This window comes from Balaenoptera acutorostrata, chromosome 3, assembly GCF_949987535.1.
Source record: "Balaenoptera acutorostrata chromosome 3, mBalAcu1.1, whole genome shotgun sequence".
NCBI lineage: Eukaryota > Metazoa > Chordata > Mammalia > Artiodactyla > Balaenopteridae > Balaenoptera > Balaenoptera acutorostrata.
Genome location: NC_080066.1, coordinates 113339530 through 113362333, shown reverse-complemented (window position 1 = coordinate 113362333; position 22804 = coordinate 113339530). Strand labels below are relative to the sequence as shown.

General features: G+C 36.0%; 2 protein-coding genes across 9 annotated transcripts in view; one reads left to right on the top strand and one right to left on the bottom strand.

Annotated features, from left to right (window-relative positions):
• The window catches only part of HECTD1 (HECT domain E3 ubiquitin protein ligase 1), a 93644-nt gene extending 73593 nt beyond the window's left edge, over positions 1-20051 (top strand). For 3 of the 5 annotated variants that reach the window (XM_057544686.1, XM_057544683.1, XM_007180683.3), the window contains 17 exons: positions 98-231; positions 1444-1566; positions 3844-4000; positions 6907-7129; positions 8241-8295; positions 8528-8710; positions 9109-9316; positions 9401-9486; positions 9645-9772; positions 11700-11901; positions 13149-13286; positions 13562-14169; positions 15169-15247; positions 15373-15466; positions 16164-16314; positions 17803-17947; positions 18059-20051. In XM_057544686.1, coding sequence (XP_057400669.1) covers positions 98-231; positions 1444-1566; positions 3844-4000; positions 6907-7129; positions 8241-8295; positions 8528-8710; positions 9109-9316; positions 9401-9486; positions 9645-9772; positions 11700-11901; positions 13149-13286; positions 13562-14169; positions 15169-15247; positions 15373-15466; positions 16164-16314; positions 17803-17947; positions 18059-18196 — 2852 coding nt within the window. In that variant the 3' untranslated portion in view covers positions 18197-20051. The remainder of the gene's footprint in view (positions 1-97; positions 232-1443; positions 1567-3843; positions 4001-6906; positions 7130-8240; positions 8296-8527; positions 8711-9108; positions 9317-9400; positions 9487-9644; positions 9773-11699; positions 11902-13148; positions 13287-13561; positions 14170-15168; positions 15248-15372; positions 15467-16163; positions 16315-17802; positions 17948-18058) is intronic. The other 2 variants (XM_057544682.1, XM_057544685.1) reach the window with 2 other exon arrangements.
• AP4S1 (adaptor related protein complex 4 subunit sigma 1) overlaps positions 1-22804 on the bottom strand; it is a 75657-nt gene that overhangs the window by 676 nt on the left and 52177 nt on the right. For 3 of the 4 annotated variants that reach the window (XM_057544692.1, XM_057544689.1, XM_057544691.1), the window contains one exon: positions 21724-22264. The exons of the other annotated variant lie outside the window; for it this stretch is intronic. In XM_057544692.1, coding sequence (XP_057400675.1) covers positions 22136-22264 — 129 coding nt within the window. In that variant the 3' untranslated portion in view covers positions 21724-22135. Of the gene's footprint in view, positions 1-21723; positions 22265-22804 lie in introns of those variants that run through there. 4 annotated transcript variants of the gene reach the window in all.

Below are 22804 nucleotides of genomic sequence, written 5' to 3'. Positions count from 1 at the left end.
GGAATTTTACCTTTGTATTATAAAATCAATATGCAAAGTTACTTTGTTATGCTTTGTTAATTCTGTTAAGAGGAAGATCGTTGGTTTTGTTTTCTAGATTTCCTAGATAGCTGCCGTGCCAGTACTCTGCTAGCTGAGCTAGATGATGATGAGGACTTGCCGGAGCCAGATGAGGAAGATGATGAAAATGAAGATGACAATCAGGAGGACCAAGAATACGAGGAGGTTATGGTAGAGAGAGTCCCCCATTCTCTCAGCTAAGACAGGGTGTTAATAATTGAAATGAAGAGAGGAAAAGCAAAGTCCTGGTTGAACTTTTTTTTTTTTTTTTTTTTTTTGTGACCAAGATTCCTTTATTTATTTATTTATTTATTTATTTTTGCTGTGTTGGGTCTTCGTTTCTGTGCGAGGGCTTTCTCTAGTTGCGCCGAGCGGGGGCCACTCTTCATCGCGGTGCGCGGGCCTCTCATTATCGCGGCCCCCCCCTGTTGCGGAGCACAGGCTCCAGACGCGCAGGCTCAGTAGTTGTGGCTCACGGGCCCAGTTGCTCCGCGGCATGTGGGATCTTCCCAGACCAGGGCTCGAACCCGTGTCCCCTGCGTTGGCAGGCAGATTCTCAACCGCTGCGCCACCAGGGAAGCCCCCTGGTTGAACTTTGAAGCAAGCGATATGGCACCGGTATGAAAAGTGTGGTTAACTAAGAAAAGCACTTTTAATCTGAGCATTTATGACATTTTTTGAAAGAAAATAAATTGGTTATAGTTGAAAAACACTACAGTGTCACATCTGATGTCTTCACAGGTTTTAAAGTGTGAAGAACTGCACTAATCCTAAAGAATATAATTTTCATGGTTCTTCCACAATAGTTATACTTAGAAATTTTTGGTACCTACTGTTTTGTAAGCAGTATCTGCATGTTATCTCATCAGTCTTTACACAGACCTATGAGACAGAGACATAGAAAACATAATTTGCCCGTATTATTTAGAGTTAAGTAGAAAAGTAGGACCCAAGCTTAGGCAGTATGATCCAGAACTCTTAGTGTTTGATAACTATGATTGTCTTCAAATTGAACTGTTGCCTGAAAATGCCTTTTATTTTTAACTTCTTGTATAATTTTTATTTCCCTTTATAAAATGTTTCTAAATTAAAACATGTTTTTTCATAAGTTGAGTTATAGTGGGGTGGAGAACTCCAAAAAATGCTTTTAGTATATCTTGCTTAGAAAACATATAGAATATTAGCACATTTCTTGTGAAGGTTAGTATATGATGCATGATGAATTTAAAACATTCACTTTGTAACTTTTCTGTACATGGCTAATGAATAGGAAGTTTTCTAATGACAGTTTTGGTAATATAGGTTTATAGTTCAGGTCAAGGCTGAATAGGGATATATATGGGTCAGATAATTAGACATGTCTCTTTACATTTTCTGTATCAGATTCTGAGACGTCCATCCCTGCAGCGTCGAGCTGGCTCCCGCTCTGATGTAACACACCATGCTGTCACCTCTCAGCTACCACAGGTCCCAGCTGGAGCGGGGAGCCGACCTATCGGGGAGCAGGTAATATCTTCATGTTTACCTTCTCTACAGTGTATTTTTTTCCCTTTTCACAGTAAAGCACCAACTAAAATGCCTAGAAAAATATACAGCAGGGGCAGGGTGAGGGCAGGAAGCTACTGAATGGAGTTAACAGAGACTTGCCCAACTGCTTGGGTCGCATATTCCAGATGGAGTCCATGACTGTTCTACCATACATAGCGCATGCAGGAGTTTCTTACTTGAAACCTGCTCATCTTGGCCTTTGGGTGGCAGTAAACATATACTAAAATGGTTAATAGCTATTTTCTAAGTTTTCATAGTAGAGTAATAGAAGTATTAGTCTATTAACTAACATTTATCATTAATTACGTGCTAGGCACTGTTTATGTATAGTGACTAATTCGGTCCTTTCAACAACCCTTTGAGGTGATTATTAGTCCCAATTTTCAGGTGAAGTGATTGACCTTGGAGAGGCAGCAGTGAGCCGTGGCTTGAAGCAAGGTCTTAGTTCCTTGCCCAGGAATTGAACCTGGGTAGCCTGGATGAAAACCAGGAATCCTGGCCACCAGACCAGCAGGGACTAGAAGCTAGAAGCAAATTTTCACCGGCTCTTGGCCCCGTTGAAAAATGCATTTCTTAAGGAGGCAGAAACTGTAAAAACAGGTACAAAGTTTATTATTAGAGACACAGCACGACAAGTGGGAGAGAACACAGAGAAACAGTTTGTTTAATTAAGACAGAAGCAAGGCAGAGATGCACACCTGGAGAGAAAGGGTGTGGGCGTCCCCCCTAATGAGGAGCGTAGTGAAGAGGCGGTTAAGTCATTTATATAGGGCAGTTCTTCCGGGTCTTTGTTTATCCTTAGCCAATTACCTGGTTTCTGTTTCCACACCTGACCTGCCCTAGGGCCCTCTCCAACATGCCTGCGCTACTTTTTTCCAAGATGGATTCCAGCCCAGAGACCTATGGGTGGCCTTGGCATTACATATTATGGGGTGGTGCCTCCTCCTTTTTGACCCCCAAGGAGCCTTTCTGCGCATGTGCAGTGTCTCCCTCGCCCCAAGGATGGGAAATATGTGACCTCTTGATCTTTACTCAAACAGGGATTAGCCCCTCTCTGTCCCTGCCAGGACTGTTATCTTAGAGTGTCCTCAGGAGACAAAGCCTGAATATTTACCCTGTTTCTGTTGTTATTTCTGTTTTGAATTACAAACAGGAGGCTGGTTTTAAATACCTAACCTTGAAGCCCACCTATCTCCTGTCTCAGGAAGTGCAAACAGGAGGCTGGTTGTAAGTGTCCAGCCTGAAGCCCATGTATCTCCTGCCTCATGATTACTAAAGCTCACACATAGAAGTTTTGGATCCAGGATAAAAACCCAGACATTCTGGTTCCAGAGCTGTCAAATGTCAGTTTGATTTGTTATAAAGGTTAATTTCAATTAAGTGTTCAAAATATGAGGGGTCTATATGTGTACATTTAAGTATATAGATAATTATTATTTAAAAATTATTACATCAGACATTTACAATATTTACAATTCATTGATCTCTTTTTTTGTTGATACAAAAAGTGAAGGAGAGGAGAAAATGTTCCTTAAAAAAACTTTTATTATGGAATTTTTCAAACATGCTAGAAGTAGAAAGAATAGTGCAATGAATCCCCAAGAACCCATCATTTGACAGATCAACACTTTGTCGAACTTGTTTGAACTATTTGCCCCATAGTAATTTAAAGCAACTTCCAAGCACCGTTATCTGTTTTGTATGTAATTCAGTATGTAATACAGTTTACACTTTTTTTAAAAAAACAGCCTATTTAAAAATAATTATACGTTCACAGGAAGTTGCAAAGATCCAAGGGTCCTGTGTGCCCTTTGTGCAGTTTCTTCCAGTGGTTACATCTTACATAATTAGAGTACAGTATCAAAACCAGGAAGCTGGCATTGGTCCAATGTGTGTGTATGGTTCTTTGTCATTTTATCACGTGTAAATTTGTATAACCATCACTAAAGCTACTTATCTTTTTTTGACTTTTCATTTAGCTTTATTACCAGATGTGTGACTCTTGAAATTTTAACCATACAGCAGCTTACTTTTTATAAACGTAAATCATTAAGAAATTTATGTATCTACACGTTTGGCTCATATTGTGCTTAAGAAATATGGTTGAATAAGGACATGTAATACCTTTAGAGAGAAGTATTTGACATATACCTTATTTTATAGATAGCATATCACTTTAGCAGTAATGAAGAGTTTTACCTTTTAATGTTTGTACGTGGAATTTTATTTTAATAGGAAGAAGAAGAGTATGAAACTAAAGGGGGACGCCGGAGAACATGGGATGATGATTATGTACTAAAGCGGCAGTTTTCAGCTTTGGTTCCTGCTTTTGATCCTAGACCGGGTCGTACTAATGTCCAGCAGACAACTGATCTAGAAATTCCACCCCCAGGTATACTATATTTTAGTTATTGTGGTTTAATTTTAATAGGTACCAAATAAAGTAGTACTGTATAGTTTAAAAAAGTAAGGTACTACTTGTATATGCAGGTTATAAGTAAAAGGTTTCAGGAGAAACTATATATCAGCCATGCATCCTTAAAAAAAATACAGATTTTTTTAAAAGGAGCAAATTACAGTATTTTATTTTATTTTATTTTTTATTGAAGTATAGTTGATTTACAGTGTTGTGTTAGTTTCTGGTTTACAGCACAGTGATCCAGTTATACATGTATGTATTCTTTTCCATATTCTTTCCATTATGGTTTATTACAGGATATTGAATATAGTTCCCTGTGCTATACAGTAGGACCTTGTTGTTTATATATTTTATATGTAGTAGTTTGTATCTGCTAATCCCAAACTCCTAATTTATCCCTCCCCCACCACCTTTCCTCTTTGGTAACCATAAGTTTGTTTTCTGTATTTGTGAGTCTGTTTCTGTTTCATAAATAAGTTCATTTGTATCACATTTTAGATTCTACATTATAACTGATATCATACAGTATTTGTCTTTCTCTGTCAGACTTACTTCACTTAGTATGATAATCTCTAGGTCTGTCCATGTTGCTGCAAATGGCATTATTTCATTCTTTTTTATGGCTGAGTAGTATTCTGTTGTGTATATATACACACCACATCTTTATCCATTCATCTGTCCATAGACATTTAGGTTGCTTCCATGTCTTGGCTATAAAATTATAGTATTTTAAAAACACACCGTGTTTTACATTTGTATAAATTTTAAAGCAAGGACTCATTTAAATGTAGATAATTTGTATTCTGTTTTCTACTGGATCAAAATTGCGAAGCATTACTCCCATGCAGCTTTTACTTTGAAAAGGTATATAGTGGTTTTAGTTATGGCCTCCAGAGTCAGTCAGCCTGAGTGCCAGCTCCATCTCTTACAACTCTATTTTCGGTGTGGTAGGCGCACGAATGGCCCCCTCCCAAAGATATGTAGGTCCTAACCTCTAGAATCTGTGAATATGTCACCTTAACATGAGAAAAGAGACTTTGTAGATGTGATTAAGAATCTTGAGGTGGAGAAATTATCCTGTTTTTCTGGGTGAGCCCAGTGTAATCACCAGTGCCCTCATAAGAGAGAAACAGGAGGGTCAGAGTCAGAGGAGATTTGACAACAGGAAGCAGCAATCACAGTGATGAGGGGCCATGAGTCAAGGAACATGGGAGGACTCTGGATGCTAGAAAACGCAAGGAAATGGATTCTTCCCTAGAGCCTCCAAAAGGAACAAAGCCTTGCCCAACCCATTTTAGATTTCTGGCCTCTAGAATTACAAAATAATACATTTGTGTTGTTTTAAACCACTCAGTTGTGGTAATTTGTTATAGCAGCAATAGGAAACTAATACACTGGGCAAATCCCCTAATCTGTGTAAGCCTGGCTTTCCTTATCTCTTATATGGGGAAAATAAAGTCCTTGTTTGACAAGGTAGTTAAAAGGTTTAAATGAGGTGAGATATGTAAAGTGTCTAGCATGGTACCTGATGTGTGTCTCAATAAATGTCAGCTATTGTAATCAGTATATTATCCTTCAAGAAGACTTAAATGTTACTGTGGAATGTACTTTTTACTTGATAAAAAGATAGCTATGTTAAATATGAACATAAGTGCAGTTTGTAGTATAATGTGAGGTATATGATGTAGGATGATGGTGAGAATGAGTATGAATCAAGATGTTCCAAGGTCCCTTCAAAAAGGAAAACCTATTCTAGGGAGTATAAATAGGTACAGATTTTTGATAGAGTTCTTTAGCAATGTATTTCATATTTTTACTACTACAGATTGGTACTATAGAAGTATTAGCTCTGCACTCAGATGACTACAGAAGTATTTTTTAAAAATTGGAAATGACCTTCATTATGTCTGATAACAGATATGGTTCTGGTAAAGTACAATGGGATGTCATGCAGTGTATAAAACAATACTTTATAAAACTATATCATGATATGAGGAAAAGATTCCTGAGATTAAAAAAAAGAGTGCATCACTAAATACATATGAAACTAATTGTATTTGTGTGTGTGTGTGTGTTTACCTTGTAACAGACTCATTCAATGTAAGCAAAAGGTTGATAGGTCTTAACTGAGTATGTGGTTTTCTCTGTATGTAGTATTATTAATAATTTTAGTTTTCTCATTCATAAAAATAAAATGTTCTGAAATATACAATTATCATGTATATCCTAGTAAAAACTAGAGATTCGTATCATATGTATAAATTCTTCTCTAGTACACTGTCTTTAACCTAATTGTATTCTTCCCATTTTAAAAAAACAAAAATATTGAGGCCAGGAGAATCTTTTTTTTTTTTTTTTTTTTATAAGATTGACACTAGCTATAGGTTTTTTAAAAATATATAAATAAATAAATAAATTTATTTATTTATTTATTTATTTTGGGCTGCACTGGGTCTTCATTGTTGCGCGGGGGCTTTCTCTAGTTGCAGTGAGCCGGGGCGCGGTGCGCAGGCTTCTAGTTGCGGTGGCTTCTCTTGTTGTGGAGCACGGGCTCTAGGCACGTGGGCTTCAGTAGTTGTGGCTTGCGGGCTCTAGAGCTCAGGCTCAGCAGTTGTGGCACGCGGGCTTAGTTGCTCCGCAGCACGTGGTATCTTCCCTGACCAGGGACCAGTGCTCGAACCCGTGTCCCCTGCATTGGCAGGCAGATTCTTAACCACTCTGCCACCAGGGAAGTCCCCAGGAGAATCTTAAGTAGCTGACATCTTTAGCTGATATATGGCAGAAACGTTTAGATTTCATGTAACCTGTCTCTTGGTGCAGTGCTGTTTCTGGACTGCTTATTTTAGTGTAATTGTTTTTCATATCTTCCATATTTTTAGGAACACCTCATTCAGAGCTCTTGGAAGAAGTTGAATGTACTCCGTCACCTCGATTAGCCCTCACTTTGAAAGTAACAGGTCTTGGAACAACTCGTGAAGTTGAATTACCACTCACTAATTTCAGATCAACCATCTTTTACTATGTGCAGAAGTTGCTTCAGTTGTCGTGTAACGGCAGTGTGAAATCAGATAAACTTAGGCGTATTTGGGAGCCAACATACACGTAAGAGATTTTAACTTAATGTTTTAAGTAGATATTTTCATAGTGTATGAGCCAAGAAATATTTTCTATATTTTGTATTATAGGAACAGAAAAGATTTAGTTCTCTTCGTTTACAGGAACAGATAAGAGCATTTCTGACTACGGATGGAGAAAGGTTAAAGCTTACAACTGGGAGGAACTTTAGAAATAATCTAGACTAGCTCCTTATGTAATAATTGTTGAACTCTTTGACTGGGATTGTGTATGAAGTAGTAAATATTTTCTGTTATTTGCTTTGGGGTCTGTGAGTTAAACCTGCCTCTCTTTGTTCATTCATTTATTCATTCAGTAAATAATTATCAATGACCTTTGGCAAATTTATTTAACATTATAGTACCTCGTTTTCTAATCTGTAAAATGAGAGTGGTTGTGAGGAATCAGTGAATTAATATATGTAGATTCAGTACTGTATGAGATGTAGAGGGTGCTCAGTATTACCTATAATAATATTTGTTATTTAATAATATAAATAATTTAATATTATAAATAATTATAGTCATCCTATATAACTTCACTTTTCTTAGTTTATTTTTCTGATGTTCTCTTAACATCACTGATAATCTTAGATAATGTCCAATAAAGTAATCTCGGTCTTTTTGAGATAGAACAGAAAGAAGGTCGTCATGGCATTCTCGTCCTTCAGTTTTTATTGGAATATAAAATTTGATCTCAACTGCCTCTTGGTCCTTGTTATTCTTATCCTTCTTTCCATCTAGACACAGATGCAAACACATCTTATTTTATTTTTACAATAATGTATGGAAGTTACAATACAAGATATGGCGTATTACTTTATATCTTTAAAAGTTCTAGGTTTGATACATGCTTTCTTCTTAATAATGCTCAATTTATAAACCATAACTCTTTTTCAGGAATATGATTTCTGCTATTCCCTATGTTTAACAAATTAATATGTTTTCTTATAAATTCTCCCTGAGTTCAGTATTTCATGTAAGCATATAGCTAATGAATGTCCTCATTCATACATGTTTTTAAAGAATTGAAGGCTTATTAGAAATAACCACAAATCATTTGATTTATGAATTAACTTGAATAATATTTTCATATTTAGAATAATGTACAGAGAAATGAAGGATTCTGACAAAGAAAAGGAAAATGGAAAAATGGTAAGTTATTTTTAGGAAATGAGTCTTGCTCTTGGCTACTTAGTAAAAGAAAAAGAAAAGCAAAGAAAAACTAATGCTGTGTTTCAATTGAACAATTAAGGGAGAAATCAGCAACATGGGATTCTTTAGATTAGGTTAAATGCATGATCTTAAAGCTACCTTATGTAATGCATGTGAAATAGCATAGACTTTGTAATCAGGAAAGGCCAACATTTCGTTTTTCCTATTGTAGGGTTGTTGGTCTATAGAGCATGTGGAACAGTATCTTGGCACTGATGAATTACCAAAGAATGACTTGATAACCTACCTGCAGAAGAATGCAGACGCTGCTTTCCTGCGCCACTGGAAATTAACTGGCACTAATAAAAGTATTAGGAAAAACAGAAATTGTTCTCAGCTCATAGCTGCATATAAGGTATATATTGGCATCAAAACACTATTTTGATTGGGAATGGCTTTGTGCTTTGCAGCTTTTTAAATGTTCTTGAGGAAGAGCAGTTCATTGGGACATACTAAAAAAAAGAAGTTGAATTAACATTGTTAATATGCCAACGCTAAAATTTCAAATATGGTTTGTGGCATTGGATGTAAATACGTAGTTTTAACTGTGGCTTTTAGTGGTTATATTTTGAGAATTTTCTTGGTTTAGAACAAAGCTTGGTTAAGCTTTGACTTGGGTGATACTGTTTTTATTTTAAAAGAAGGCAATTCTTTGAAGAATTCCAGCCTTTTCACATTAATACTAATAGGATGATATATTTATTGCTTTTCTTGAAAATGATTAATGGCTAGTTTTCCTAATTGTTTCTTTAGGATTTTTGTGAGCATGGAACAAAGTCTGGGTTAAACCAGGGGGCCATTTCTACTCTTCAAAGTAGTGATATTCTTAATTTGACAAAAGAACAACCTCAGGCCAAAGCAGGCAATGGACAGAATTCTTGTGGAGTAGAAGATGTCCTTCAGCTTCTGCGTATTCTGTATATAGTTGCAAGTGACCCTTATTCAAGAATATCCCAAGAAGGTCTGTAAGAAGCCTTGTTTCATTTCTGTGGCATTTTTAAAAGCAAGTCAGTTTATATTTTTATTAATTTTATTACTTTTACAGAAGGTGATGAGCAGCCTCAGTTTACTTTTCCACCAGATGAATTCACTAGCAAAAAAATCACAACAAAAATTTTGCAGCAGATTGAGGTAATAAAACCAGATAGTTGAACTCTTCAGTCTGTTGGACTTTGAATGTATTGCCTCTCCTTCCTTTTCTACCTCATGCCATCTCTCCTGTTAAGAATTGACTCCTTTTTGTCTTTTTTCATAATTGCTTTAAGACATTGTTATTTGTTAATTTGCAGGAACCATTGGCATTGGCAAGTGGGGCTCTGCCAGACTGGTGTGAACAATTAACCAGCAAGTGTCCTTTTCTAATACCATTTGAAACTAGACAGCTGTATTTCACATGTACAGCATTTGGTGCATCAAGGTAGGAGGTGTATCGTTTTACATTTTTAGAATAAATGTGTTTTTAAATGTTTTATGTAAGCTCAAAATGTACATATATACTTTATATCAAGATTGATGAAGGGAATATATTGTTTTCTCGTAAAGAGTTGTCGACATTTGGGAATTCCCTGGTGGTCCAGTGGTTTAGACCCCATACTTTCATTGCCAAGGGCATGGGTTCAATTCCTGGTGGGGGAACGAAGATCCCGCAAGCTGTGAGGTATGGCCAAAAAAAAAAAAAAAAAAGAGTTGTCAACATTTAAACATTTTTTGATTTCCAGTTGGATATAAGCTCTCTTGAAGCAGTGTGGATTGAAGTACTGTGTTTCCCATTAGCTAGCATTTATTGTACAGTATTTAAGTGGCTTACATAAATTATTAGTTGCTGAAATTCCCAGGAATACAAAATTTAATGCTTGCAAATAGCTTTGATAACATTAAAAATATATCTTCTGGCCCTTATTTTTCTCTTACTACCATCTAACATACCATTTTACTTCTTTTTGTTTTTCTGTCTCCTTCACTAGATGAGAGTTTCATGAGGGCAGGAATTTCTGGCAGTTTTGTTCACTGCTCTAGCTGCAGTGTATAGCACATTGTAGGTGCTCGGTAAATACTTGTTGAGTGATTGAATACCCAGAGTACTTTCAAAGTAGATGTAGAAAAGTTATAATTTAAATGGAGCTGCCTGTTGCCCTAAGTTACATTGTTGTATGTACCGTTTCATATCATTTACCAAGCATTTGCACACATAGCACTATAGGCCCGCTGTGATTAATGGCATTGGTTATGATTTTTATTTTATATGTGTGGGTTTGTTTTTTTTTGTTTTTTTGGGCTTTTTTTTTCAATTTTTAAAAAAAAATTTGGCTGCACCACACAGCTTGCAGGATCTCAAGTTCCGTGACCAGGTATTGAACGCGGGCCATGGCAGTGAAAGCCCCGAATCCTAACCACTTAGACCACTAGGGAACTCCCTGATTTTTATTTTATAGATGAGGCAACTGATTCTCAAAGTACATAGCTGATTGGCCTGAGAGTACCAAAAATATTGTAGCACACATGAGAGTAGATCTTTCATCTTCTTATTCTTAATTCAAGATTCTTTCTCCCATCCTAGATGGGTTAACTCTGCATTGTTAAAAAGAAAATGTTTCGGGGCTTCCCTGGTGGCGCAGTGGTTGAGAATCTGCCTGCTAATGCAGGGGACACGGGTTCGAGCCCTGGTCTGGGAAGATCCCACATGCCACGGAGCAGCTGGGCCCGTGAGCCACAGCTACTGAGCTTGCGCGTCTGGAGCCTGTGCCCCGCAACGGGAGGGGCCGCGATAAGTGAAAGGCCCGCGCACCGCGATGAAGAGCGGTCCCCGCACCGCAATGAAGAGTGGCCCCCGCTTGCCGCAACTGGAGAAAGCCCTCGCACGAACCGAAGACCCAACACAGCCAAAAATAAAATAAATAAATAAATAAAGTAGCTATAAAATTAAAAAAAAAAAGAAAATGTTTAAAAAAAAAAAAAAAAAAAAAGAAAATGTTTCAAAATCACAACACTGTTTCTGTGTTGGCTTTCAATTTGTATCACAGTAATAAAGATAGCTTAACCATTTTTTACATTCTCTGATTTAGGAAATGTTTATATTTTATGTATTATGAGTTTGTCTATATTTTTATGTGTTGTGTGGGTTTGGACCACAGACCTTTATTTTGATCTGTTAATTGCTAAAGTAAAAAGGGAAAATATAGACTCTATTTTCTCAGTTTGTTTAAGGAAATAAGATTAGTATATTTGGTCATCTGATAAAATACTATTTTTAAAAAATTCTTAAATCTTTGAATTTTGTTGCTGTTTTAGTAGTATATTCAGCTGTTGCTGTATGCTACAACTACATAGGTATTTTTCTATTTCAGAGCAATAGTGTGGTTACAAAACCGACGTGAGGCCACTGTGGAAAGAACAAGGACCGCAAGTAGTGTAAGGCGAGATGATCCTGGAGAGTTTCGTGTTGGTCGTCTCAAGCATGAAAGAGTAAAAGTTCCACGTGGTGAATCACTGATGGAGTGGGCTGAGAATGTCATGCAAATACATGCAGATCGGAAATCAGTTCTTGAGGTACCTCTATATAATTTCTTTTAGTGTGCAGGACTGACAATTAGAGAACCAGTCTGTGTCTTCCACCACATAAAAAACTGCATTAGATAGAAGTGTAGATGGATTTCTCTGCCCTCTGTGCAAAGGCCTTCTCCTCTGGCAGAGCATCTTTCATAAGAGGATGTCAGCTCACCTCCTCAGGGGTCAGGATCTCGTGGCTTAATGAGCAGCAAAGAATATCTTCACTCATGAAGATATTGAGAGATGTTGTAGCAAATGGCGGTAAGAAATTCAATATATTTACTGCAGAAATGTTATTGTGGGCATTGTTGATTATATCCTATATACATATTATTCCTTATATATGAGAGACAAGGAAAGAAATACCTCTCCTGTCACAGATGTCAGCCACCTGGTTTATTTTTGGATCACAGACTGATTATGATAAATATAATACATCTCTAGAAAATTTATAAGAAATCTATAATCTAGAAAATCTATAATTTATATAGAAAATTTATATGGTTTTCACTTTAAAATTTCTGTGCCTGGGACTTCCCTGGCAGTCCAGTGGTTAGGACTCCGTGCTTCCACTTCAGGGAGCACAGGTTCAATCCCTATCCGGGGAACTAAGATCCCGCATGCCGCCAGCTCACGCCCCCACCCCCAAAAAAAGAATTTTCTGTGCCTTCATCTTATTCTTCTTACCCATATAGTCCTCTAACCCAGATAATTCTCAATTATTATTATTATTATTTTTTTTTAAACATGCACTGTGTGTTTTTGTAAGCTGCCTCAAATAATTTTTGGAATACATGGAGTATGGATAAAAAACCTTTAAAGTGATTGCCTAAAGTCAGAAATAAGTGGAAGAGTTTAGGTTTTGGTGTCACGTAGACACGCGTGTGCATGCACACACATATAAATCTGTATACCATCATTTCCTCAAGCAAATGATATATAACCTCTTTATCTGAAATTTGTTTTCCTTTGGTATGAAAAGGACATGATAATTTATTTTGTAGGTTTGTTGCGAGAAGTAAGTTGATGTATGAACAATGCTCACCCCAGTGTTTAAATATGGAATAGCATACAACAGATCAAATTTCTCTTTAGAAAAACTGGAATAAAAACTTCTGTGTGGATTATATTATACTGCTACTATAAAAAAAAAGTATATTACAGTAGGACTGGATTTTGGCAAGAATGGGATCATTAACATTTTTTTTAAGCTTACTTTCCCCCATAATTTATTTGTTCATGTTTAGGTTGAATTTTTAGGAGAAGAAGGAACTGGCTTGGGGCCCACATTAGAATTTTATGCTCTGGTGGCAGCAGAATTCCAGAGAACTGATTTAGGAGCTTGGCTTTGTGATGATAACTTTCCAGATGATGAATCTCGTCATGTAAGATTTACTTTCCATTTTGTGATTTGATTTGCGATTCTGCTTTTAGAAAGTTAAAAATCAGTTATGCTTCCAGAATGTAAGCCAGGTTTTCTGACTCTACTTTTATTATTGAATAATCCTGATATTATTAAAATGCTTTTAAAGGGTAAAATTTAGTCTATAAAACCTATTTAATAAAATGTGTTTACAGATACTTATAGATAGCGGAATTAAGATGTTTAATGTTTATGGATCTTTTCCTTTTTTTTGCATTTCTCCCTCTAAAAAATTAGGTCGATCTTGGAGGTGGATTGAAACCTCCCGGATACTATGTTCAGAGATCATGTGGACTGTTTACAGCTCCATTTCCACAAGATAGTGATGAGCTTGAAAGGATCACAAAACTCTTTCATTTCCTTGGAATTTTCTTGGCCAAATGCATTCAAGACAATAGACTTGTGGACTTACCTATTTCTAAACCTTTCTTTAAACTTATGTGTATGGGTGACATTAAAAGCAATATGAGTAAACTGATTTATGAGTCACGAGGTGATAGAGACTTACACTGTACTGAAAGTCAGTCTGAAGCCTCTACAGAAGAAGGTCATGATTCACTCTCAGTAGGAAGCTTTGAAGAGGATTCAAAATCAGAATTTATTCTAGATCCCCCCAAACCAAAACCCCCAGCTTGGTTTAATGGAATTTTAACTTGGGAAGACTTTGAACTAGTAAACCCACACAGAGCCAGATTTTTAAAAGAAATTAAAGACCTTGCTATCAAGAGGCGCCAGATTTTAAGCAACAAAGGTCTTTCTGAAGATGAGAAGAACACAAAATTACAAGAACTAGTGCTGAAGAATCCATCAGGTTCTGGGCCTCCACTTAGCATAGAGGATTTAGGGTAAGCTTTATATATATATATATATATATATATATATATACTCTTCAACCTAATGGATGAATAAATTCTAAAGCTTTTGTTCCTTTGTCTTCACTGATTTGCAATATATGAATATACAGTCTGTTAACAATAAGATGCTTTAGGAAATACCGATTTTTGATTTGATCCTTTGATTTGTTAATATTATAAAGAGAGCACTCAGAATACCAGAATATAGTTTATTAATCATCAGATGTCTGAAAGATTATCTGATTTATCAAATTTGCTAACTATATATATCTTGTGTAAACAGTCCAAAGCCAATAATATTTTGACAAATTCATTAGCTAATTGATATATATAGCCTACTTGAAAAACCTCAGAATAGTTTGCTTTGTATGTAAGCCTTATCCCCAGTGGCTGCATTAACTAACTCAGATGCTGTAGATCTTTTGATAAAATTCTATTAATTTATATACATGTAATTATTATACCCTTGGTATGTTAAACTGTGATTTTTGGATTGACTGCAAGGCTTTGCTGTCTTTTTCTTCCTTCCTTCCTTTCCTTCTTTCTTTGATGATAACATTGAGAAGTTGTGTTTGATAAGTTGTTCATATGTTCAAGGTTTGACGTGAGGCGGGGGTAAAAACAGCATGAACAACTTTAGTAAAAAAAAATAGTTTCTTTTGCAAAAAAAAAAAATCTTGTAAACATGTTGCTACCATAATTCATTACAAAAATCCATAGTTTATTAATTTTGTGCCTAAGGAGGAAGTGAAACATGAAAGGTGATGTTTCATGCAATGCTTGCAAAGCCAGGTTTGGTAAAGAGTTGGCCAAATAGTTTTTGTGCACACGGTTTTGCATTTTAAAAGGCCCCATACCTAACATCTAAGCTGGAATAGTGATTTTGTTGTTGGGGGTTGGGGGAGGTGCTCATGGTTTTGGCGGCAGTGTTTTAAAAATTAAACACCAATAATAGCTGAATGTTAATCTAATCCTTTTCTGTCCTCCCAGTTTAAATTTCCAGTTTTGCCCTTCCTCAAGAATATATGGTTTTACAGCTGTGGATCTCAAGCCAAGTGGTGAAGATGAGGTACAAATTTTGCTTTTGATATATTTGTAAGTCCAGAAAAATCCTCTTAATGAGGCCAGTTGTACTAGGCGCTACTGAAATATTCCTAGATATTAACAATTACGTTGACAAATTTTCCTTTGCAGATGGTAACAATGGATAATGCAGAAGAATATGTGGATTTGATGTTTGACTTTTGTATGCATATGGGTATTCAGAAACAGATGGAAGCCTTTAGAGGTAATTTTTAAGGCTCTTTAGTTGAATCTCTCTCCTTTTACTTTGAGACAGCTGAAATTAAGGTACTGCTATGCTCAAAAATTGCTAGTAATCTCTAGATTTGCCCTCTAGTTTTTTGTCTTCCCAACAGTTAGGTCCTGCAGAGTACTCAGAACAGGTTGGAACATTTTCAAGCTGTAGCATACCCTCAGCTTGGTCCTCCTGAGTAATGAGGGACCCACTTTTGGCTTCTATTTTTTCATTTGTAAGTGGATATAATGTTGCATACTTACAATATTACATGATCAAGATGAGTTAAACTATGTTAGAACCTAAATTCTTCAAGTAAAGATTGACGCAAAATACACTGGACTGTTTATCACTTACTAGTTTTAAAAATGAGAACATAGCCTTGGCTGGCTTATATGACATGAAGAACTGATTGGGAAATTATTAGAATTTGGCTACTGACCATAGTGTCTGAATATTCTCTCCCTGTCTACATTTGTGATAATAAGCAAAAATTTCTGTACTGAAAAGCCTGGCACAGTTTTTATTTCAAGCTATTTTCATTTATATTTGCTTTTTCAAATATTTATTAATATTTATCTTCTATCCATTTAGTTGAGTATCTTGATTTGAAATTTATTTTGAAATTATAACTTAGAAACTGAGTTGTGTGTTTTGTTTTTGTTTTTTTGCTGTGTGTGTAATGTAGATGGGTTTAATAAAGTTTTTCCAATGGAGAAATTAAGTTCCTTCAGCCATGAAGAAGTCCAAATGATTCTTTGTGGAAATCAGTCGCCATCCTGGGCAGCAGAGGATATTATTAATTATACTGAACCTAAGTTGGGTTATACACGTGATAGGTATGTGTTGGTTATTTTCTAAGATCAACAAATTGTTTATGTCCCAAAATCAAATGGCGGGTTCTCTAAATGACTCAGTGAATTATATGCATAAAATGAGAAAGCAGTTAAGTCTCACCGTTACCAAGATGTGTATTCACTGATAAGGCTGAGTTCACACAAAAAGTCATCTTGGCTGATGTTAACATTCCTTTTCTCACTGTGTTTTAACTGTTCATCATTTTAAAAATTGGGTCATTTGTAAACCCTTAGGCTTTATTGCTTTTGTATTAACCTTTATTTTCAAATAATTTCAATCTTATAGAAAAGTTGAAGAATAGTTAAGAATTCCTATATATCCTTTTCCAGAATCACCAGTACTTAACGTTTTGCTGTATTTCTTTTACATTATCTCTTTATACACACACACACACACACACACACATATATATTTTCTGAACCATTTGAGGATATGTTGCATATATCTTGTACCTTTACTCTGTAATACATTAGTGTACATTCCTCAGAATATGGCCATACTCCCACGTAGCCATACTAGTTAGCAAATTTGTGATTCCATACTATTAGCTAATCTATAGTCTACATTCCAGCTTTGTTGATTATTCCAGCAATGTCTTTAATAGCACTCACTTCACTCCCATTCTCCCCCATCAGGAAATTGTATTTAGTTGTGATATGTTTTTAATCAACAGTTCCTCCGATGTTTTTTCTTTCATACCACTGACATTTTTTAAGACTATAAGCCCTGTATTTTTTTTTAAGTTTTCAAAGTAATGTAAATGAGAAAGTATTATTATTTTACACGTAAATGACATTGTATATATAGCTTTTTTTTTTTTAAGTAAAGTTTTTATTGAAGCATATCAGAGAAGTACGCAAATTGCACATACATCCTGGAGAATTTTCACAAAATGGACACACCTGTATAAATGGTACCCAGAACAAGAAACAATTCTAGAAGTCCCCATCCCCGTCTTATTCTTTTCTAGTTATTAAATCACTATTCCCATTGATTAATTTTGCTTGCTTTTGAACTTTAATAAATGAAATCATGCAGTATGTATTCTCTAAGGTCTGGTTTCTTTTATTTAATACTATAATTACGAAATTCATCCATGTTGTAGCATATAGTGATACTTTATTTCACTGTAACAAAAATGTATTATTTCAGATCCCTGTTGCTAGTTTAGCCGTATTTGGGTGAATTATGCATGTGCATCTTGAGCTTTTCTGATTTGCTGCCTTTGTTGCATATTTGATTCCTGTACTCCATCAGTGTTTCAGTCTATCTGTATCAGTCTTTGAAGGATATTTTTCAAGTAATTTGTATCAGCTTATTTTATACTTACCCAAGAGTCTCTAGACAGTGTTGTTCTTCCAACATGCGGATATTCGTTTTTAGGGTTATTGCTGGCTTACACAGTAATGGTAGTATTTTTCATTTAAATCAGCTATCAAATCAATATAACTTTATTTTTCTTCTTTTAGCCCAGGTTTCCTTAGGTTTGTGAGGGTTTTATGTGGCATGTCTTCAGATGAGAGGAAGGCATTCCTGCAGTTTACCACTGGTTGTTCAACTCTACCCCCAGGTGGACTGGCTAACTTGCATCCCAGGCTCACAGTTGTACGCAAGGTACAAACTCTAGCTACTGGGGAATCTAAATGGAATTAAGATACTTAAGGATTGAAAGAAATACATATTTAAAGTCATGGTCTTCTGTTATTTTCACTTCTGTTTCCGCAGGTTGATGCTACTGATGCAAGCTACCCATCAGTGAATACATGTGTACATTATCTAAAGTTGCCGGAATACTCTTCGGAGGAGATCATGAGAGAACGCCTGCTAGCTGCTACAATGGAGAAAGGCTTTCATCTCAACTGAGCTTTGAAGTGCAGTGGGAGACATCAGAGACTTAAAATTCTAGTGAAGCCTCTTGTGTTTGTGTGCAGAGAAGTATATGATCCTCCATGCTAATGACACTTGCCTTTTTTCCACCATTAAGGCTTTAAGAACACATGGAATAAGTTCGTTAGCTGCTAATGACAAAACAAATCCTTTAACTATCCAGCCAGCAAGTATATAGCACAGAACACTTTGTGTTGCTACAAGGGCTCATGTGACTGGAATTAGGTGGTCCTACTTGACTGTTCCAAAGAGCAGCTTCTCAGATCTTCAGTGTTCATTGGTAAATTTCTAACAGTGTATTTGTGTAAAGTTTGTCATTTCATACTTCATACACTACAGTTGCCATCACTGATGCCTGTTTTGCTGGCTTTTAAGCGACTTGGTCAAAAATCCTGCTTCCTTAAAACATAGAGAGTTAATGAGCATCTCAAGCTTTTTCTTTTCCTTTTTAATGATGCCTGCACTATCAGAGTATATCTAGTGTCCTCTCTTTTGTTTGGCATATAATCATGCACAGCCTTTTTATTTCTTTGAGGTGGGAGTATATTTTTATTTCCTAAATGCCATACTATAAAGATCAAATTCTTAGGTGTGTTTGTGCAGTTCAAAAATAAAGATATATTAAGGCGGTGGAGAAAACACTGGTTTAGATGCAAGGCACACTTAAAGCAAGGTTTACTTTTGGTTGTATTTTCTTTGTATATTATAAACATTTATTTAACTTGTTGCAGTTTGAAGTAAAAAAATTTCCAAAATGTATTCTCAACAATAATCATTAAAATGTTTGCAGCATACAAAACTGTGTCATGTGACTGTTTCACTGCAGCCATCAGACCTACGAGCTTAACTGTATACTTTTCATTTTGAATCATTGAGATATATAGTTTTTTGAAATTACTACATGAAGAAATGTATTTTTCTGTGTAAATACACTTACTGAAACTGGAAAGCTAGGAGAAATATATGTTCACGTGCTTGTGATCCAACTCTAGTGTTCTGTCTTTAAAGTATTCTTCAGGTAAAAACAGCCAAGTTATTTGTGTTAACTTTTTAAACACCAAATATGCTACTTACCATTGTATCTTCAGCGATGTGTAAGTCTAAGATCCAAGAATGATTTTTGAATGTTGTGTTAGTGTGAAAAGAAACCACTGGGATAATGCTATTTCCTGGTTTTGAAAAGGGGCTATATTTCCATTTTCCTGTGACTTATCATATCTATGCATCTAGGTAAAAGAAATGTCACTAGGTCTGATTTAGCCAAATGGCTTTTATAGGCGTGAAAAGCATTTTTTTGGAATTGCCCACAATTTACCTGTTTAAAAGGTATGTTCCCTTTCTACATTAGAAGAGATTTCTCCCATTGCAGTCAATCATTTGAGTAGTGTGTCTGTTCTCTGCATGAGAATGTTGTGACTATGTAATCAGAGGCAGCATTTATATAATTTACCTTATTGTTAGCTTCACAGTTCTCTGCGAGAATAAAAGTTAAAATAAAACATAATAGCAATATTTAAACGTATGACCTATGCTTTAATCCAGAAAACAGTGGTGGTGATTGTCTCAATACGTGGATGCATGACTAGAACTTTACACTAGCAGTAGAATTAAAATACAGTTTTTGTGTATTATTTAAGTCTCTAAAATGTCTGTCAATAGCCAGCTTTTACCAAGACTAGTCTAGCACAGGGGTCAGCAAACTGTGGCCTGCCGTTTGCATTTGTATGGCCCATGAACTAAACATGGTTTTAAAATTTGTAAGTGGTTGAAAAAAATAAAAAAGAATAATAATATCTTATGTGAAAATTTTATGAAATTCAGATTTGTGTCCAAAAATAAATAAAGTTTTATTAGAACACAGCCATGCTGATTTATTTATGTATAATCTATGGCTTTTTTTGCACTACAGTGGCAGAACCGAGTAGTTACAGCAAAGACCATATGGGCCACGAAGCCTAGAATATTTACCGTCTGGCCCTTTGCAGAAAAGGTTTGCTGAATCCTGGTCTAGCACATTACTACAGCAGGTAAAGCTGATGAGTCTTATACAGTGAGTAACTCTGAAATGTCAGGAATCTTCCTGTAGAACCAGAAGTCCAAGAACAAGGTAAACCTGACCAGTCTGAGACATAAATTTCATGAGTCTGAAAATCACTTAAAGCTGGTAGTCACAGTTCAGCAATAAACCTGAAGTGAGATGATGACACGGCCTGTCACACAACAGAGTCACATTAGAGTTCACTTTGTGTATGAGTCAAGTATTGTGAGACATCTACTTGGGTCTTCAAATCCACTAGCCTCTGGAGTATTTTTTCCAGTGGTATCTACCTAGTATTTTTTTTTAATTGTTATTCTCTCAAGGTACTAAAATCTGTGCCAAGATGTTATTTGAATGCTATTTTGGTGTGACCCCAAAATTAATTTTATTCACTCCCTAGTTACTTCTGGTGTACCAGTTTCAGCAGTTACCCGAATGTGCTACTGATTAAGTGCTTACCAACTAGGCCAGTGTTTCCCAACTAATTATGTCTCAGAAAGACCTCCAAAGCACTTTCATCTAGACTGGGCTTTCCCCAGACCTTGGCTACTTAATGCATACCATTCACTGTCTGGCAGGTCAGAAGCCTTTCCTCTGCCTTCCTGAATGAGTCCAAAACAGCTAAGGTTTGCTTTTGGAGTCCATTATTGACTGGTTGCCTGGTAGATGCAAACTTTGAAATATGTAAGTGAATTTTTAGAAACACATAAAGAATTTAAACAAAATCCCTCCTATGCACACATACACGAGAGAGGGAGAGAAATCAAACAGTACTGAATGAATTACTGCCTAGAATGCCCATTTACGTCCTCTTTTGGAGGATGGAGTGTTGTAGGTGAAAGAACTCTTGGAATTCCATAGGATGGCCCAATATCTTCATGTATCAAGACTGTATTTCTGTGTCCTCCAATGTACTTGCCCTCCTACCCTAACAGGCACATGAACATGCTTTTACCTAAGACGGTTCTGTATCGTCTACTGTTACGAAGCAAAAGCATATATACAGAAAGGTTTGGGAGGATCAGAGCATTGCTCTTCTATAGTGACTTAGCAGTTTTCTTTGCGTCAAGACATTCTAGGAGAAGGGGATGAAGGAATAAAAGGGAGGGGAAGGTGGAGTCATTTCAGGGCAACCTGAACAGAGATACTCTCTTGCATTCTGTTTTTAAACTTTGAACTAAATTTCATTTACAAATAAGTTTACTAATAAGAAGACTAACCCTTTACAATACGGCATATAGGATAGCTAAAGGGCTGTCTTAGCGATTCATTATTAGGTAGTAACGTTCTCTATAGAGTTCATTACATGATGTCATTGTAGTTGCCAAGTACCCATAAAATGGATATCAGGCTTTTAGAAACTGGCAAAGAATATTTGATTCTGCAATTTTCATTAGGTACACACATTTTGACTTTTTAAGGAAAAAGCATTCAGAAAACAGTATTATTCAAAGTGCTATGCGTGTTCAAGTCAATTTTAAAAGTTTATTGGCCAATAGAGAGGTGCCACATTTTCTTCCCACCCCATGATGCTATTCCTGAATTTATCCCTTTGCAAAGGGAAGCAGAAACCAAAAGAGTTTCCCTCAGTACTCCACAAAATCTAAACAAACAAGTGAGGAAAAAAATGCTTATGGTCAGAAAATAAAACTTGTCTCTCCGTTTAGAGAAAAATTTTCTTTGTGCATCATGTTTTAAAATACAGTTTTGTTTTCCGTTTAGGAACTGTGGAAAACACCTATTTAAAATGTCTTTGGAAGGACAGCCCATTTTGTAGTGTTTGGTCTTCCACATTCTTTTGGGCTAGTGATGTTGAGAGGTATTCCATGGTGTCCTCATTTTCTATAGGTCGATGTTGTGTGGCAGAGCCTTTGTTTTCAGCTGTCTGACATCTTATCAAGAATTAGTAGAGGGGCAAGAATTCTTGCCCGATTCGTTTCCACAATGCAGCCATTTAACACCATCTCATCCAAAATGATGTGTACTTTATCCAAATTAAACATTATCTAGGGTCATATTAAGGAAATTAGTTATAAAAATGTTAACATTCAGTAAATAATAACATGACTTTGCCTGGAATTTTTCCAGTGTAAATTAGTCTAAGCATGAAGGTTTGTTTTTTATTTTAACAGAATTCCTGAAATTAAATTTAAAATTGGTATTTATATTAGAAATTATTACCTTCATGTACACATATATACCTAATTTCACCTTGGTTAGGCTAACTGGACAACAGACACAGAAATGGAACAGCTATACCTTTTAGCCAGAGGGAGACGGAATCTCTACTAAGAGCTGGAGAACAAAGCAAATAAATTTTGGTAAGAGTGTGACCTGACCTCAAGAACAATGTCTTCCCAGACAATAATAACAACAGTAACAGCCATGACTTATTGAATACTCATTATGTTCCAGGCATTGTGTTGAGTGTTTTACATGTATTATTTCAGTCTTCTCTACGACTCGGTGATGTACATGCTAACATGATCCTCATTTTACACAGGAACAAACAGGCTCAAAGCCATTGCCCACAGTCACATGGCTAG